This window comes from Mustela nigripes, chromosome 4, assembly GCF_022355385.1.
Source record: "Mustela nigripes isolate SB6536 chromosome 4, MUSNIG.SB6536, whole genome shotgun sequence".
NCBI lineage: Eukaryota > Metazoa > Chordata > Mammalia > Carnivora > Mustelidae > Mustela > Mustela nigripes.
In genome coordinates this window covers 97,330,342-97,346,868 of record NC_081560.1, presented here as the reverse complement: position 1 = coordinate 97,346,868, position 16,527 = coordinate 97,330,342, and the positions used below count along the sequence as shown (strand labels likewise).

Sequence of the window (16,527 nt, the reverse complement as noted above, 5' to 3'; positions counted from 1 at the left end):
ACAAGGACACCAGTCCTATAGAATTAGGACCTCCTGCTTATGAACTCATTGAATGTTAGTTACCTGGCAAAGGCCTTATTTCCTAATACTAGTCCCACAGAGGGTTAGGGCTTTACCCTTTGGATTTGGGGGGACACAATTCAGTCCATGGTACATTCGAAATAAATATCTACTTTGCCATTCAAATTGTATTGCTCGTACAGTACACTTTGTTCCTTTTTAAAGGTACTGAAATCGTACAGTCAGGCCCAGCAAAGCCTGGCTTTGGCCCCAATTATTCCTTTTACAGAGGACATGACCGTTTTAGGAAGAAGTGCTTTGCTCTGAGTCACTTTGCTGCCTGCTACTACACAAAGGGGGGTCCCCTCCATCAGCAGCCGCCACATTGCTGGGAGCCTATTTCGGGAAGTCTGACTCCTGGGTCCTACTGTGGACCCACTGTGCCAGAATCTTCCTTTTAACAAGAGCGTCCTGTGCATGTGCAACCTTGGAAAGCCCTGTGGTGGGCGAGGCTGGCCCCATCGGCGGGCAGCTTTTCTGTGAATTCTTCCATCCTGCCTTCCCACAGGGGAAGCTGGAGCAACTCTCGGGGTGGCCCAGGTCGCCCGCCTCGATGCAAAGGGGGCTGAGCGCACAAGGGGCATGGAGCAGGGACAGGCTGTTTCTTGCCCATAGAGAGGAGAGGTGAGGTCTGGAAGGGGAGGCAACAGCGAAGCAGGGGCCTAGGCTCAGAGCAGGGGAAGAATGTTCCTAAAAGGGCCTCAGTCTGGTTCTCAGCAATGGTGACAGTTCCTGCTGCTCAGGTCCAGAGCCACCAGCATGGTAGTCTAGAGCCATAGCAGGGCTGGCCAGGGACCAAGCATGGTGCCCCGAGACACAGAGCAGGCTCAGCCCAGCTCCGCACATGAATGAGGCCAAGGTGGAGATTTCAGGCAGTGAGTGCACAGGAAGGCAAGACCCATGTCACCTCAGCAGTGTGCTGGAGCCGGGCGGCCTGTCTCTAACCTGTTGTTCCTGATGGGAGCCGGAAATCGGTGACCTGGGAGCATTAATATCACAAAGACTGGCAAATGCTACCAATGGAGGCCTTTTTTTTGTGAGCCATTTTAAAACATTTGTCAGCACATTCTTGGATATTTCCAACACCTGAAATAGATAATGTAGAAATAGTCAGTATCTGAAAAGGTGCTAGTTTTAGCCAAGGAAATTCAAAAGTCTTGGGAAGAAGCAGTAAGGAAATAAATGCACTTGTCTGGGATCAGTGCCGTTTGCTCTAAAAGGAAGGCGGATAAAGCAGCACAGGAGAGCCTCCTCCTCGAGGCCTCAGGGACAGTAAGAGCAGTCGTGGGGACAGCCCCCAGCCGTCTGCTTCTCAGCCTTTCCCCCCAGAAGAGCTGAGCCCCTGTCTGTCTTCTGTTTCCCCTGTGGGCTCCGTCGCCAAGGTGGCTCTCTCCACACCACACACAGAGGCAGGTGTGCCAAAGTATCCAGTGAACCGCCCAATTTTGAAAACACCTCTACTGGGATCCTCACAAGTAAGGGAATCTGTGTGGCAACACACAGAGAAATCGGTCCCCTGTCTGCCTGCCTCCCGGGCTCTGCACCATGCCCCCGCAGCTGGTCCACAGGATTGCCAGGCCCGGCCTATTCCAACTCTCCACTGAGGGCCTTGGGAGCTCAGCCCCGCTCCAGCGGCAAGTCTGACTCCATCCTCTGCCTAATTGTGACATGCCTCCCCAGACACACCTTCCACCCCATTCCTGACCAGTGGTGTCTGATGGGTTTTGAGGTCAGAGATGCCTGGTGGCCTCCAGGAATTGGTGGTTGAGGCTCAAGGCCCTTCCGGACCTTGATCCCCGAAAAACACCTCAAACCTCAGCCTGGAGGTGGGACAATGCTTCCTTCCTTAGACAGGAACTGTCTTGCTGAGAAACTCTTCAACAGCTCTGATCCCAGTTTTAGTGCCCCCCTCCCATGAGGTGCCTCCCGCTGGCTTTGCCAGGCCCTCGGGTTAGGAGTGATCTGTGAGCTGGATTTTCCTGTTGGGGTTCTCAGCCAGGACCAGGCCTGCCATCCCTGGTCCACTTCTGGGCTCTGGTCATGCTCTGGTTGCTCTTTCCCACATGGTGTCCAGAGCAGGGATGGGGGGTGTGTTTCCTGATCTTGGGAAGGATCTTCTTCTTCTTCTTCTTTTTTTTTCAAAGATTATTTATTTATTTATTTATTTATTTGACAGACAGAGATCACAAGTAGGCAGAGAGGTAGGCAGAGAGAGAGGATGAAGCAGGCTCCCTGCCGCACAGACAGCTCGATGCGGGGCTCGATCCCAGGACCCTGAGATCATGACCTGAGCCGAAGGCAGAGGCTTCAACCCACTGAACCACCCAGGCACCCCGGGAAGGATCTTCTGACCCTAAGGTGGAAGGAGTAGTAATGGATTAATTCATTCAGTGCAATTTCTGTGTATGGTGCACCAGTCCCCCTGGCCTGGCACTGTTCCAAAGGCTGGAGGTTCACCAAGCATCAGATAGGAATGGAGAATGGTTCCACCACAGGCTCACCTGATTCTCTGTCTTCTCTGCCTGTTACTCACCTGGTTGGAACCAGGTGAAAGTGTCATTTTTGGAGGTCAGACTTTCACACTAATCCCTATCTCTTTTGTTGCTTTTGGGTTCTGAGGACTGTGGGAGTGAAGTTGTGGTAGATCAGAAACCTGGAGCTGACTTGCCCTGGGCCCAGAGTGGGCTGCCCCTGCAGGGCATTTCTGGCACAACCTCAGGGCCCCATAGACCAGCCTGGCAAACCAGAGCATGCATATAGCGGGGACTCCTGGTAGCAGGGCTGGGCCCAGCTCCAGCCCCCATTGTTTCTGATTCCACAGGACTGGCTGGGCGCCGAATCTGCATTTCTAACGCGTTCGTTCCCAGGTGCTGCTGGTCAGGGCCCCACTTGGAGACCCACTTGGAGACCCTAGATAGCTGTTGCACGTACGAAGGTTCCGTTGGGATCCAGGACAGAGCCAGCGACACCAATCACTCACTTCTCATTCTCCAACCTCAGCCCTTCCCTGCCAGTCAGCCTATCTAGCCCTCCAGGGCCTCGCCAAGACCAGGTGGTTCCCCCTCCCGCAACTCCTCCCCGCCCGGGCGCGGCTCGCGCCTCCGGATCCCCCGCGCCGCCCAGGCAGGGACGCACTCCCTCGCAGGGTGGAGGAGCCCGGGAGAAGCTCGGGAGGGGCGCTGCGGCGGGCGGGGTGTCGCCCCGGGGCCCAGGTGCCGCCAGCCTCTTCCCAGGACGCGCGCGGCTGGCCGGGCGGGGGCGGGGGCGGCGCTCCGGTGGGCGCGGCGCACCTTGCTCCCCGCGCCCCCGCCCCGCGCCGCGCCAGCCCCTCCCCGCGCGGCCCGCGCCCCCGCCCGCCCGCGACCGTTCCAGCCCCTTCCGTCCGCTCGCCCCGCCGCTGTCCTCCGCCGGCCCGCGTGGGAGGACGATGGGTCAGCGCGGAAAAAGTGAATGAGGGCGGCGGCGGCGGCAGCGGCAGCGGCAGCGAGCGCCTGACTCGGCCGGGCCCGGGCCCCCCGCGCGCCCCCCGCTCGCCGGCTCCATGGACGCACCGCGCGCCTCGGCGGCCAAGCCCCCTACAGGGTAAGTGTCCGGGCGGCCCGGGTGCGCGCGGGCCGGGGCTCTGCTCGGGCCGGACGCCCTCGTCCGCACCGCGCGCATTCGGGGCAGGGGCACGGGCACTGGGGAGAGCCCGGGGCGCGGGCGCCCCCTCTGCGGCCCGCAGGTCCGCGCCCGGCCGCGGAAGGGGGTTGTGTACTTTGTGCGCCCGGGTCGTTGCCCAGGTAACAGTGTCAGGCCGAGTCCGGAGCACTTTCGCGCCGGTGTGTTTGCGTGCGCGCGCCCTTTTTGGGGTCCCCGCGGGCGGAGCCCTCACGGAGTCCGAGCCTTTCTCAGCCACCTCCGAGTAATCGCCCCGTGGGCCGCGAGGGCGGTGGAGACCCGACCTCGGACTCCAGTCCAGCCACTGACTTGCTGGGCGTCTGCCCCGTTGTGGTGTTCTCGGCTCACCCGGCCACTGTATGCCAGACACAGTCCTCTCTTCTCCGTGAGCAAGAGGAGGTTCCGGGACCTCGCAGACGCCTGGGTCTGGCGGTCACAGGAGAGCTGTGTGTGGGGCACTGCCCTGCGGGCTTTCCTGACCTCTGCTCCCCTTCCCAGCTTTCTTCTCTGGGGTTCCCCTGAACAGCCTGCAGGGCACCGGCTGGGACCCGACCCGAGGTGGAGACCCCAGTTTCCCAACTAAACTCCGACCATGCATCTTGCCGGCGCGGTTCTGCTGGAGCCCAGACCTGTCCTGATGTCAGCTGCCGTCCCCACACCTCCTGTGTAGGGTTTACACTCCATGTTCCGGTTTTACTCGCAGAGTACCTTCCCCAGTGGAAGAAAAGCTATCCTGACCTTCAGCAGGACCTAGAGTCAGAGTCTGAACCGCGCACAGCCAGAGCAGGCCGCGGGGTCGCGCAGCCTCTGGGAACACTTGGGGCGCCCTGCCCTGCCCTGCGACCGGAGAACCAGCTCACTGGCCGGGAGGGAGTGTGCTATGAGTCCTGCAAATGGAATGAGTGGTTGGGTGGGACCTGCACCTGCTTACCAAGTGGGCCCACTTTCCGCTATGGCAACTGGCCTTGAACTAGGCAGCTTTGTGGACAACTAATCTCTTTTCTTTGCAGTTGCGTCCCACTGACTCACTCTGCCCATGTGTCCATAGGCCGTTGTGTTGCCCGTCTGCCTAAGGTTTTTGAACTTGCTCTTTTTTTTTTTTTTCTAACTCTCTCTTTAATGCCAGGAAAAAGTGAGCCAGGTTAGCAAATCAAATAATCCTGAAGCTGAGGAATGTTAAAAAGAACTTTTTTTTTTTTTGCAATGCACTTAGTGGTGGTTATGTAATTCCATTTGAACAAACACATTTCCCAAAAAGAAAATAAAAGTGGGAAATCCCTTTACCTGGTAATGGGCATCCCGAAATGACAGGATTCAGAATTATCTTCCAATCTGTCGCTTTGGGGATTTGTTTAATCAGTCAATTTAAAGAGACTGAAATCTTTCCTCAGTATCACCTAATATGAAGGAAATGTGAAGGGGAGAGCATTTAAGAGGCCAGCAAAACTGGATTCAGAGATCATTTGTAAAGTTCTTGCAAGGAATTTGATTGTGGAGGTGAAATGTTGAATCATAGGCTCGCTCTCCCCACTCTCCAGCCCTGGGGCTAGACCAGCAAGAGGCGAATCCCCAGCCTGGTTCTTCACACTGCTTCTCTGAGCTCTGGTTGGATTTCCTGAGTCTCCCCCACCACCCAGCCCCTGGGGAACTAAGGGCCTTTGCTGTGGGTATGATAACAAAACCATGCAGTTGTTACTATCCATACATTTAGTTCTGTCCCTCCGATCTGCTTATTTGAACGTCTTTGAGAAATGTAGACATACGGCTTTTACTTTCTGTTATTCCCAATTATTTTATCACGTGCCATAGATTTTTCTTTTATATCAAGAAAATACCGATGTGCTTATATTTTCTAGATAGGAATTGCATGATTAATTAAACCATTGTGTGTTAAAACTGGAGGAAAGAAATGATCTTGGACTTTTGGAATATTTTATGTAACTTAGGGGCATTGCTTGCCTATCAGACAGGGCAGATTCAGACAGGGAATTTCTGGCTTTGGTACATTGTCAGTGGCCATCAAGTTCTGCTGGTTCCTCTCTGGTCTGCTCCTTCATTGCTTGAGAATAACCGAGTGCTTGCCCTGTGCTCTGGGGAAATTTGTTTTCTGTCTGATAGAGCAAGGTTCGGCTATCAAATTAAACTTGGAACAAGCGATCCTTTTCCCACAGGGTAGCTAACTACTGATGGGATGAACTTGTTGACTGACTCTGGTGTTCCTTCTTTGTTATGTAGAGGAGGGCTGGCTGGGGAACAATGAAATAAGGAGATTTCTCATTAGAAAGTAAGGTCTACAGAGGTCCTTCTTAAAGATCACTGAAGGGACAATCTGTTAGTGGACATAGATTGTATATACCACTAAATTATTCATAAGTAGTTATTACTTATCTTCATTGAGTACACAAGTATACATTTTTAGTGGCATTGAAATTGTATGTTTTTATAGTAATTTCATTAAGATAAGGATTTATGACTAACTTAACTGGGAAAAGTATTCTTGTAGGAAGGAGGCAAAAACTGACAAGCAGGGGCACCTGGGTGGCTCAGTGGGTTAAGCCGCTGCCTTCGGCTCGGGTCATGATCTCAGGGTCCTGGGATGGAGCCCCGCATCCGGCTCTCTGCTCAGCGGGGAGCCTGCTTCCTCCTCTCTCTCTGCCTGCCTCTCTGCCTACTTGTGATCTCTCTCTGTCAAATAAATAAATAAAATCTTTAAAAAAAAAAACTTGACAAGCAGACTCGGTGTGACTCTAAGGATTTTTGGAGCTCAGTTACAGTATAATAATTGACGGAATATTCTGAAATGCAAGGGAAGACACATTTCCTTTGGGTGAAGCTTTTAAATATATTTAAGTCCATGTAAGATAAACTTTGAGTTTATCTGTTTACTTTTAGTTTCCCTGTTTGAGTGTTTTTGAGATCTAGGCTGGTCGTGAGTGGTAATGGTACAGAATTAAGCTTCCCTCTGGACTCTGTATGAATGAGACGGAGTGTTGGGGTTCGGCAGGGTACTGGATAGCTTTTCTTCTATGGAGGAAACACATAGTTCTGTAGAATAGAATAGTCTCCAGTGACACAAAATGTCAAAACTACCAGGGCCTTTGCTCAGTGGCTACATTGAAATGCTGTCCTTACATAAAAATCAGGGGACATTTGTTCAAGTTTGTTAGAATCTGAGCTTTGGGAAGACATGACTGATGTTCATTTCTCTGCATCAATTTTTATGGCTTTCATCAAGCTGTTAGAATAAGAAATGTTTTTTTTTTTTTTAATTAGTAGAAGTGGATAATTTGAGCTTCTCCTGTCCTGTCACCACCCAGTAAAACATTATAGAAGCTGCTATCTTGATAATGACCGTGGGCTATCACAGTGACATCTTCCATTTTAACTCTGACAAGTATACAGATGTTGCTGAAATATTGACGAGTGTATACCATAATAAGAAAAAAGTTTAGGTTTCTAGCCTTTTTTTTTTTTTAAGGTTTCTAGGCTTTTGCCTGACATGTTTACATTCCTTAAAATGATAGTCTGATTATTTGTGACATTGAACTTTTCCCATTTAACTTAAAAGTTGTTACTTGTGAGCAAAACTTTTGGTTGACAGTATAGTTAAGACTGCAAAAGTTAGGTGGTGTTGGGTGTAATCTGGAAAGTAGGCCCAGGAGTCTTATTCTTTTGTACTTGTAATTTTTCTGAATAAGTTTGAGGAGTTGGACGCTCCTCTGTGACAATATCAAATGAACTTTGGGCTTTTTAATATTTCCTCAACGGCTGCATAAGGATGATAAAGCTAAATTATGATTTAAATTGGGAATGTAGATATTTGTACCATGTTGCTCTTCTCCTACCTGCTGGACCTGCACCCCCTCGTCTGCTCTCTGCGTGGCCTTTTCCTGGCCAGCCAGGGCTGGTGATCACTGGAAAAGCACGGGCAATGTGACAGCCCCACACCCACGCAGGCCTGTGTTCCAGCGGCCGTGACTTTGGAAGGGAATCCTAGCTTGGGTGCATCCGAGTGCTGCCACAGTTCTTAAGAAAACAGTGATTACAGGCTACGTCTACACACCATCATAAGCAGTTTGGGTTTCTAGGACTTCCGTGCTTTGTTATTAATCGTTAAACTGAATTTTATAATTGGTTGGAAAGTTTAAGCCATGAGCAGAAGTATTTGATACCACAGTCATGTACCGACCAAGGACGGACGGATTTCAAAGACAGAAACGTTTGGTTGTGATTTAGGCTTCAACTAAGTGAAAGCATGTAGTAGAGACGTTAATGTCTTTGTTATGTGACATGTCCCTATTCCCTTTTGGTTTCTCCCAGTCCACATTTAACCAGGGGTTCTCTGGCTTTTCTGCGTCGTCAGTTCATTTTACTGAATGCGGTTTTTCATTTACTTTGTACTTGAACAACAGATTTTATATATCTCTTCATCTTTGTGCTTTTTCTCTACAGAACATGTTTGATATCGAATTATATTGTTGATATACAGATGATAACGCCTTTTTTCCGTTTAAGGATTTTCACTTATTTAGGCAGATTTTAAATTTTGGCTCCGCCCATTTTATACCTTTGCTTTCTCATTTCACTGTGTCACCAGAGTGTCTATTGTTCAGGGCCACTTGCCAGCTCTCAGCACTCAAGTGGGCAGCAGCCTTGACTCATGTCCCTTTTCCTTCGTGTTCCCACCGGCTTTATTTTGCACCTGTCTCTTCCTGTGATAGCATTCATTTTTTTTTTTTGCCCGTGTATGTATACTTTGGTTTCATTTGCTTTATACGAGCTAATGATGGCACTTGTTTTCAAGACCTAACGGTGTTGATTTGAGAGTAGATTTTGCTGTATACTCTGGTGTGACAAAAAGACTTCCTGCCGCCTGCCTCAGGAGCGCCCCGTGCTTCTGCATAAGCCGCCCTGGAGACAGCTCGCTTCCCAGCTGGGAGATACTTTGTGGCCTCTGGGGTTTTTACAGGCTTCCATCTGGTTTCCCTAATTAGGTGGTGAGTTGTTGCTTGCCAAGACCATATTTTCTACAGGTCATGTCCAATTAGAATAAATTCCACAGCCAAAAACATTTTCAATAAAAAACAAAAAACAAAAAACACTTTTCAAGCGACCATTAAAATGCATTTCATTTGGGTGCATTTGATTAGATTCCCATACCACAAATACTTTTGCACAAGCAGTTTTGTAGATTCATTCACCAGTTCCACCAAACCAAGCAATACCTTTTCACAAGACACAGCATAGTTCGAACCAATCCTTCAAGTCCTTGTCCTTTTCAGAAAAAAGTGATACACCCCCCCCCCCAGACAGGCCTGATACGTCAGGGGTCCGAGTTCATGGGTTCCTACCCCACCCCTCCCTTTCCCTTCTGTGACCCAGACCCGCAGATGAGGAGCCATTGTCTTCGGGACACCAAGCTGTCCTCTTTCCTGAGGACACATGTGGACATGCTCATGCCGGCCAGGCGGACCTAATCAGTCATGCCTCTGCTTGGTCAGTCATCCTGTTGGACTCTCTCCTACAGAAGACTGATGGGCAGGCTCAGGGCTGGGGAGGACACTGGCTCCTGGGAAGTAGGAAGTAGGGAGTAGGGCCACTTGGGTCCTGGGACCAGTCATGTAAGATTTAGCGAAACTTTGGTAGCAGGGCCTGCAGGCTGGGTCCCGATCGATGTAGGCTCCTGCCTGGTTCCCGGTCCGGCGTGGTCTAACCACTGGACCCGGGGGATGTGTGTCTATGTCCAGTACAACAGCTTCCCAGCGTTTGAAAGGAAGAGCTGAATTTCTTACCTTCTTTAATTTTCATTAATTTAAACATAAAGCGTCGTGTGTGGCCAGCGGCATCTTAGTGGACTGAGCAGCTCCAGCTTCTGTTTTGTCCCTGTCCCTGTGTCCTTCCTCAACCTTCCTGCTTTCTCCTACTTTGCCTCTCCTCCTGGCCTGTGGGCATCTTGTCTCCTTGCCCAGATGACTCCTGCTCATCCTTCCAGCCACTGCTAGGGGCTCTAGCCGTGGCTTCCAGACTCTCCTCTGGGCTCCATCTCTCCTGCCACTGTCCGCTCTTCCTTCTGGAAACCCTTACATGGAGTCCAGGTTTTCCATCTGCTGGTCTCTGACCCCCTGAACTGTGAGCTGCTCAGAAGCAGGGATGTTGCTCTGTGAGTGTTGGGTCGTGAATCTGTGTCATGGGACGTGGCACACAGCTGGGATGAGGTTCTCCAGCTCTGCTTCCCATCGGTCAGGGGAGGGTGCCGGATAAGATGATCTCAAGACCCACCTGAGCTCCAAAGTCATAGGATTCGACGTATTCCCAGAGATCCTAAATCCCTCCTTGAAACTGCCGCTTAATCTTGTTTTTGCCAGACTCTGTGACAGCAGACAGATCAGTTGTCACTGAAATATTCCAGACCGATAGGCTCCGACGCGCTTGCCAGCTGTGCAGACCTGTTCTTTGCAGACCCGGGAGGTGTTAGGTGTCTTATTTTGAGGAACATAAAGTATTAGACACCCCACAGCGATAGTGACTGGGGGAGGGGATGATTTTTCCCTTGCCCCTAAGTCAAAGTCCACATTGGTGTTTCAGGGCTGGTATCGACTGGGAAGTTTGTGCCTCCCCCACCCCCAATTAATACTGTTGAAATCCTCACCTCCAAGGTGGTGGTGCTGGGGAGCGGGACTCTGGGAGGTGCTCAGGTCACGAAGGCACCACTGGGATTAGTGCCTCCTAAGAGACCCCTGAGCTCCCACAGCCCTTCCGCCATCTGAGGACCCCGTGAGAAACCCAAAGTGCAGAAGAGGGCACTCACCACACCTCGTGGGCACCTTGACCTTGGACTTCCAGTCTCCAGGGCTGCGAGCAGTAAATTTTTGCTGTTTATAAGCCGCCTAGATGTCAGCATTTTTTGAGAGCAGCCCGAACAGACTGAAAGGAGGTGCCGATTCCCAGGGACCTGCTTCTCTCCATCCCCTTGCTGTGCCGTTTTCAGGGATGCAGCCAGACCTGCTGCAGCCCAGCCCCGGAGTGATGATGGAAGTGGGTCATGTCCTGTGCTTTAGAGCCTGACCCCAAAGGTGCACTTTTCCCTTCCCTCCTATCTGCTGACCCAATCTGTTTTGTTTGTTTGTTTGTTTGTTTATTGTGGTAAGCTTTACATAGGGTAGCGTTTACTGTTTGTACACTTCAGTGACATCATGTACGTTTACATGGTGTCCAGTCATTCCCCTCCAGAGCTCCTTCTTCCCAAAGTGAAACTGTATCCATTAAACCCTGACTGCCCGCCCTCCTGTCCCCAGCCCCCTGCTGCCACCATTATACTTCCTGTGCCTGTGGATGTGACTCCTCCAGGGACCTTGTATGGATCACAGGGTCATTTTGTGACTGGCTTGTCTCAATGTCCTCCAGGTCCCTCTGTGTCATGGCGTGTGTCGGGATGTCCTTCCTTCTTAAAGCCGGTCGATACTCTGTAATGGGTGTGTCCCATGTGTTTATTGCTACACCTACCGGTAGACACTTCTGCTTGTACCTTTCGGCTCCTGTGACCAGTGTTGCTGTGATCATGGGTGTGCAAGCCACCGTCCCTGCTCTCGGTTCTTTTGTGGATACACCCGGAGGCGGAACTGTGGGACCCGGACCCTATGGCAGTGCTCGCCTTCATGTTCAAAGAGTCACCTCCCCATTGCCCGTGGCGGCTGCGCCATTTCACATCCCCACAAACAGAGCACGAGGTTGTCTGCGTGCTGGTCATGGGCCCAGTGTCCGTCACCTGGTCATTTAAAGTCTTGGAGGAGGAGGGACAGGCACAAGGCAACAGAGACCAGGGAGCCTCCAGCAGCCTCTGTGGACATGGTCCTCTGTCCCGCTCCTGGTGCGGGCTGGGAGGAGCGCTGGCCGTAGTGGGCAGATGGAGTGCACGGCTGTGCTCCCCCTCCTTCCTCCAGGATCCTGGGAGACCCTGGGCTTCCTCAGAAAGAGTGCCTCTGGCAGTTCCTTGGGTTCTGCTGGAAGACATGTCCTTGGTTTGCTCTGGGCATGAATCACAGAAGATGGCTCGGGGCTCCATACTGTGGCTGTGGTCTACTTGACGCAGAGCCCGGCCGGCGACTGGCTTCCCCGGGCAGCAGTCTCCCTGCGCGGGCTGCCCTGAGCACAGGGGTGGTGGAAACGCCTGCCGTCTGACCCCAACCGAGTCCACCCCCAAGGCCAGTGTCCCACATCAACTGGGGCTTTTTGTCTGCAACACAGCAGGGCACTCCTGTTTTTCCCTTCCCTGAGGTCCCAGTTCTTGCCATGCCCTCGATCTCCTGTTCAGACTCAAACGGTAGGAGGGAAGAGGATTTCAGAGAATGGGCTGCCTTGGGGCTCTTGGGGTGTCTTAAAGTAGGAAAATCAGGGCTTCCTGACCCCCTGCTAGCCCGGGCATTGGGTGGGTTGGGAGAGCTTGTCTGAAGTCCGGAGAAGCTCTGGTAAAGCATTTGTCTCTGTGTCTGTGCTGTGTGGCCTTGGGAGTCCCAGGATAGCAGAGAGAACCCAGATCATACTGGCCCCACAATCATGTGTAAAGAGCTTGAATAGTTTTATAGGTAAGTAGCAGACTGAGGTCCAGAGACTTGCTGGGAAAATGGGTTGTGTGTGCCTGAGAGTGTGAGTTTGTGCACGTGTGTATGTGTGTGTGTGCATGTATTTGTGTGAGCACGGGTGTGTGTTTGCATGTGTGCTCACGTGCACACCTGTGGGTGTGTGTGCATGTGTGTGTGCACATGTGTGTATATGTGGACACGAGTGTCAGGCTTAAAATCACTTGCAGCGCTTGGCAGAGCAGCACATTCCCAAGTCAGATCCTGGCAGTTTTTTCAAGCCTAACGTTTGGAGTGTTGAATGTAAAAATAGATCCGGTGGGAGTGATAACACAGAGTGAGTGGATGGTTTTGTTCGTGTGGCTAATTTTTGAGACTTCAATAGAGTTTTGTTGTCTGGAGCCCTCTTAATTAAGAGCACAATCCACTGGTGTTCAGTAAACACTCCATTAGTTTAGAAGGAGAGAGGTTCCCTGTGGCCCAAAGCAAGACATCTGCAGGGAGCCTAGCTCAGAGTCGCCCCCACCCACCTGCCGGCCTGCCCATCTCCTCACTGTCTGTAATTATCATGTAGACTTGGTTTGGGGCAGGATTACAAACTTTTCTCCTGCTCTGGGCGGAAACCACTTCTTACATCAGAAAGGCTACCATGAAGCACATGTTAGCACATGTTAGCACATGGTTAGCACATGTTAGCACAAAGGTTCCATGTGCTAACAGTGTCCTGACAAAGCCTGCGGGAAGGGTGAGTTACAGGTGGCTCCCAGAGCCCAGCCAGCCACCTTGCTTTTAAAAAAAAGCTCACGAGGGGGGTATCTGGGGGGCTTATTCAGCTGGGCATCTGCCTTCAGCTCAGGTCATGATCCTAGGGTTCTGGGATGGAGCCCCACATTGGGATCCCTGCTCAGTGGGAGTCTGCTTCTCTCACTCCCTCTGTCCCCACTCGTGCTCTCTGTCTCCCAAATTAAAAAAAAAAAAAAAATTTAAAAAAGAAAAGAAAAGAAAGAAAGAAAGAATTTCTGAGCGTCATGAGGTCTGCACATTTCTCTTATCCAGCCACCATAGATCAATCCCCTCTACCACTTACCTGTGTGGCTGGTTTTCACGCATGACCCACAGGTGAAGAGCTCGTCCTAGATGAGGTTAGTGCCCCATTTCCAACAGTCACAGAGTTCGGAAACCACACTCATTTAAACTGAAAAAGCTAGTTTGGAGAGCTTGTTTGGAAACTACTGAAAAAGACCTCAATTGGGATATTCCTTTATTATTCATCAATATTTTTTTCTAGCCTGCCAGAATGTTTCACATTTTTGGAATGCTGAGTTGAGTTACGCATTTTTCTAAAAGGAAGAAATGAAAATGTTTTGCACAATGACTCGCCTTATCTCAGCGATGTTGATGTCTGGGACAGTGGTACTTTCCATCGGATCAGAGGGTCCTTGCCTGCCCGGTGTCAGGAGGTTGGGACCCCCTGGGCTCTGCGGAGCACATAGTAAGAGCCATGTGCCATTCCGGGGTGTGACTGTCACATGACTGCACAGTCTCCTCATCCTGCGTTTACCCCACCACACCAGGCAGAAGCCTGTTCCAGTTTCCAAGGCCACATTCCTCCAAGCCTCTGCCTGGCCCCATGAGGTGGCAGGTGGCCTGGACGGGCTATTTCGGAGTCCCTGCATTTCTCAGCAGAGTTTTTCTGAAGAGACGGTGGGCTTGTACCCATCTGGCTTCTTCCCCACGCAGGAGGCGGTGATGTCATCCCTTTGACTGTCACAGTTGAGTGCGGTTCTTGATGCATCGCTCCTAGGACTCTTGGATGGGCTCTTTTTTGGCGGAGCTGCATGGGGTGTGGGTGGGGGAGAGGGCTCAGCCCAGCTGCGGTGTGTTTGCAAATTAACATGATCTGTGGAAAGCAGACGTCCGTTCTTCCCCAGGAGGACGACTCAGCTTACGAATTTACTAGAGTCTCAGAGCCTCCCCTTTGGTCCCGGACGTTGACTTTTGCTCACAATTTAATGAATGCACGGGGGTCTGCTTTGCACCGGAAATAAGCTTTCTCTGGAGTCGGAGCTCCACAGACCCGAACGCGCACCTTCACTGCCTTCCCTGGCTGTGTTTTCTTGTGGACCACGTTAGCCAGGCCCTGGGCTGGGCTGTAAAAGCCACCTGTGAGCGGGGTGGTCCACCTGTGAGTGGGCTCCGGGCATAGAGGGTTCTGGGGAGATATCGTCTGTTGCTGGCCCTGGGCCGGGATGCGCTAGCAGGAAGCAGAGACCCCTGGGGTGGCCCTCCAGAGCGGACTTGTTCCAGGTCCGCGGTGTTGCTCGTGCTCTGCTGTACTCGCAGCTGGGGACCTTGCAGGTGGACGTGATGGCCACCAAGCAGAACTTAGGGGACACCCACGAGGCATCCAGCGGCGGGGGGCGGGGGGGAGGCTTGGAAAGAGTCGGTCACATCCCGCCTGCACATGTTCTCTGCTCACCCAAGACCGATGCCAGCCAAACACCCCTCAATCTGTTTTCTTCTGATATTTTTAAAGCTTAGAGTTTATGAGTCTCTCTCACAGAAAGAGTGGGTCCCTCCTGATGGTGTTTGACTTAACCTGCACATGGGGCCCTCCCCTGTGAGTCCCAGCCGCCTTTTACAAGTGACATACGCGCCGCTGGAGGAACAGAGCTTGTGTCCTGTTCCTCTGGGCCTGTGGAAAGCATTGCTCAGGAGTCGAGGCGTCTGGGAGGCAACCCCAGAGGAAAATGACACGTTTGAGATGTTTTCTGGATGTTTACCTCTCGTTTTGTGAGTTTAAAATTATACAGTGCTCTTGGGTGAGGGTTGGGGTTTCACCGGCGAGGTGCATGGGAGGCAGAGAACGGCCCATCGTCCAAGTGGACAGGCTTCCGTGTTACACGCACGCGTGCACGTGGGGGAGGGGCTGCTTGCACATGGGGGAGGGGCTGCACGCTTCATGTCCGGAACAGTTTCACTTTGATGGGGTGGCCTTGAAGACGCTGACTATTCACTGGCATTAAAGCACGTCTGCGTTTGCTCTCTACGTGCGTAAGTGCCGTATCAGTGGGGGCAAAAGCCACTCATGTCCCTTTGTCTGTTGTCACAGTGAGGTAGAGACCACAGCTTGCTCCTCGTGAGGCTCCAGCGTGACGGGGCTAGGGGACCTCGCATGAGGACAGTGGGCAGCTTTCTAGTCACTTCCATGCTGAAGGTGTTGATGTGAAGAGTGGCGGGTGGGAGCCTGGGGGACTCTGTCAGTTGAGCAACTGACTCCTGGTTTCCGAACAGGTTGTGATCTCAGGGGTCATGAGACTGAGCCCCACGTCAGGCTTTACGCTCAGTGGGGACTCTGCCCCTCCCCCGTCTCACACAGGTGCATGCACGCTGTCTCTCACTCTCTCTCTGCAGTAAATAAACCTTAAAACAAACAAACAAGGGGCGCCTGGGTGGCTCGGAGGGTTAAGCCTCTGCCTTTAGCTCGGGTCATGATCTCAGGGTCCTGGGATCGAGCCCTATATCGGGCTCTCTGCTTGGCGGGGAGCCTGCTTCCCCCTCTCTCTCTACCTGCCTCTCTGCCTACTTGTGATCTCTGTCTGTCAAATAAATAAATGAAATCTTAAAACAACAACAACAACAAACAAAAGAATGGTGAGTGGAAGAGGAGGCCTTCAGGCCAATGTGTGCCCCTTGCTGTGACCTCTGCATCCCTCAGTCCCCTCCAGGATGAAGGTGTTTGCAACAAACTGGGACTGGATTTTGGTCTCTGACCGTTGGACGAGTGAGGGGCTTCTGGAGGAGGAGTTTGCCCTGAACCCAGGCGGTGTCCGATGTCACTGCCTGAGACCCTCCACCCACTGAACAGGGTCTGAAATAAGCATCGGGGTTCAGCGCTGGACGGAGTGAGTCTGTCCTGTGAGTCCCGCCAGCCGCTCTGCAGGTGAGGCACCGCAGAGTCCCATCTCAGCGTGGTTTCCTTAAAGCCTATGTTTGGGGAACAGATAAAAAGTGGAGCCGGTCTGTGCAGCCATCAAGGAAATACCAAGAAAGGAACGCTGCTACAAACAGGACCCCTCAGAGGACACGGACACATGCCATGGCCCAGTCAGATTAGTAGACAACCTCAGTTTTGATAAGTTTGTCCGTGTGCGTCATACGAAAGGCCTCGGAGCTCCGTCAGTCCCCCCCCCCCCCCGGCACACTGACGTGGTATATGTACTAGGCACTC

At 52.1% G+C, this 16,527-nt stretch overlaps 1 protein-coding gene across 4 annotated transcripts in view; it reads left to right on the top strand.

The window, feature by feature from the left end:
* Positions 1-3,406: 3,406 nt before the first annotated feature.
* The window catches only part of COBL (cordon-bleu WH2 repeat protein), a 261,336-nt gene continuing 248,215 nt past the window's right edge, over positions 3,407-16,527 (top strand). For all 4 annotated transcript variants that reach the window (XM_059397204.1, XM_059397202.1, XM_059397203.1 and 1 more), the window contains exon 1: positions 3,407-3,642. In XM_059397204.1, the coding sequence (XP_059253187.1) occupies positions 3,602-3,642 (41 nt within the window). In that variant the 5' untranslated portion in view covers positions 3,407-3,601. The remainder of the gene's footprint in view (positions 3,643-16,527) is intronic.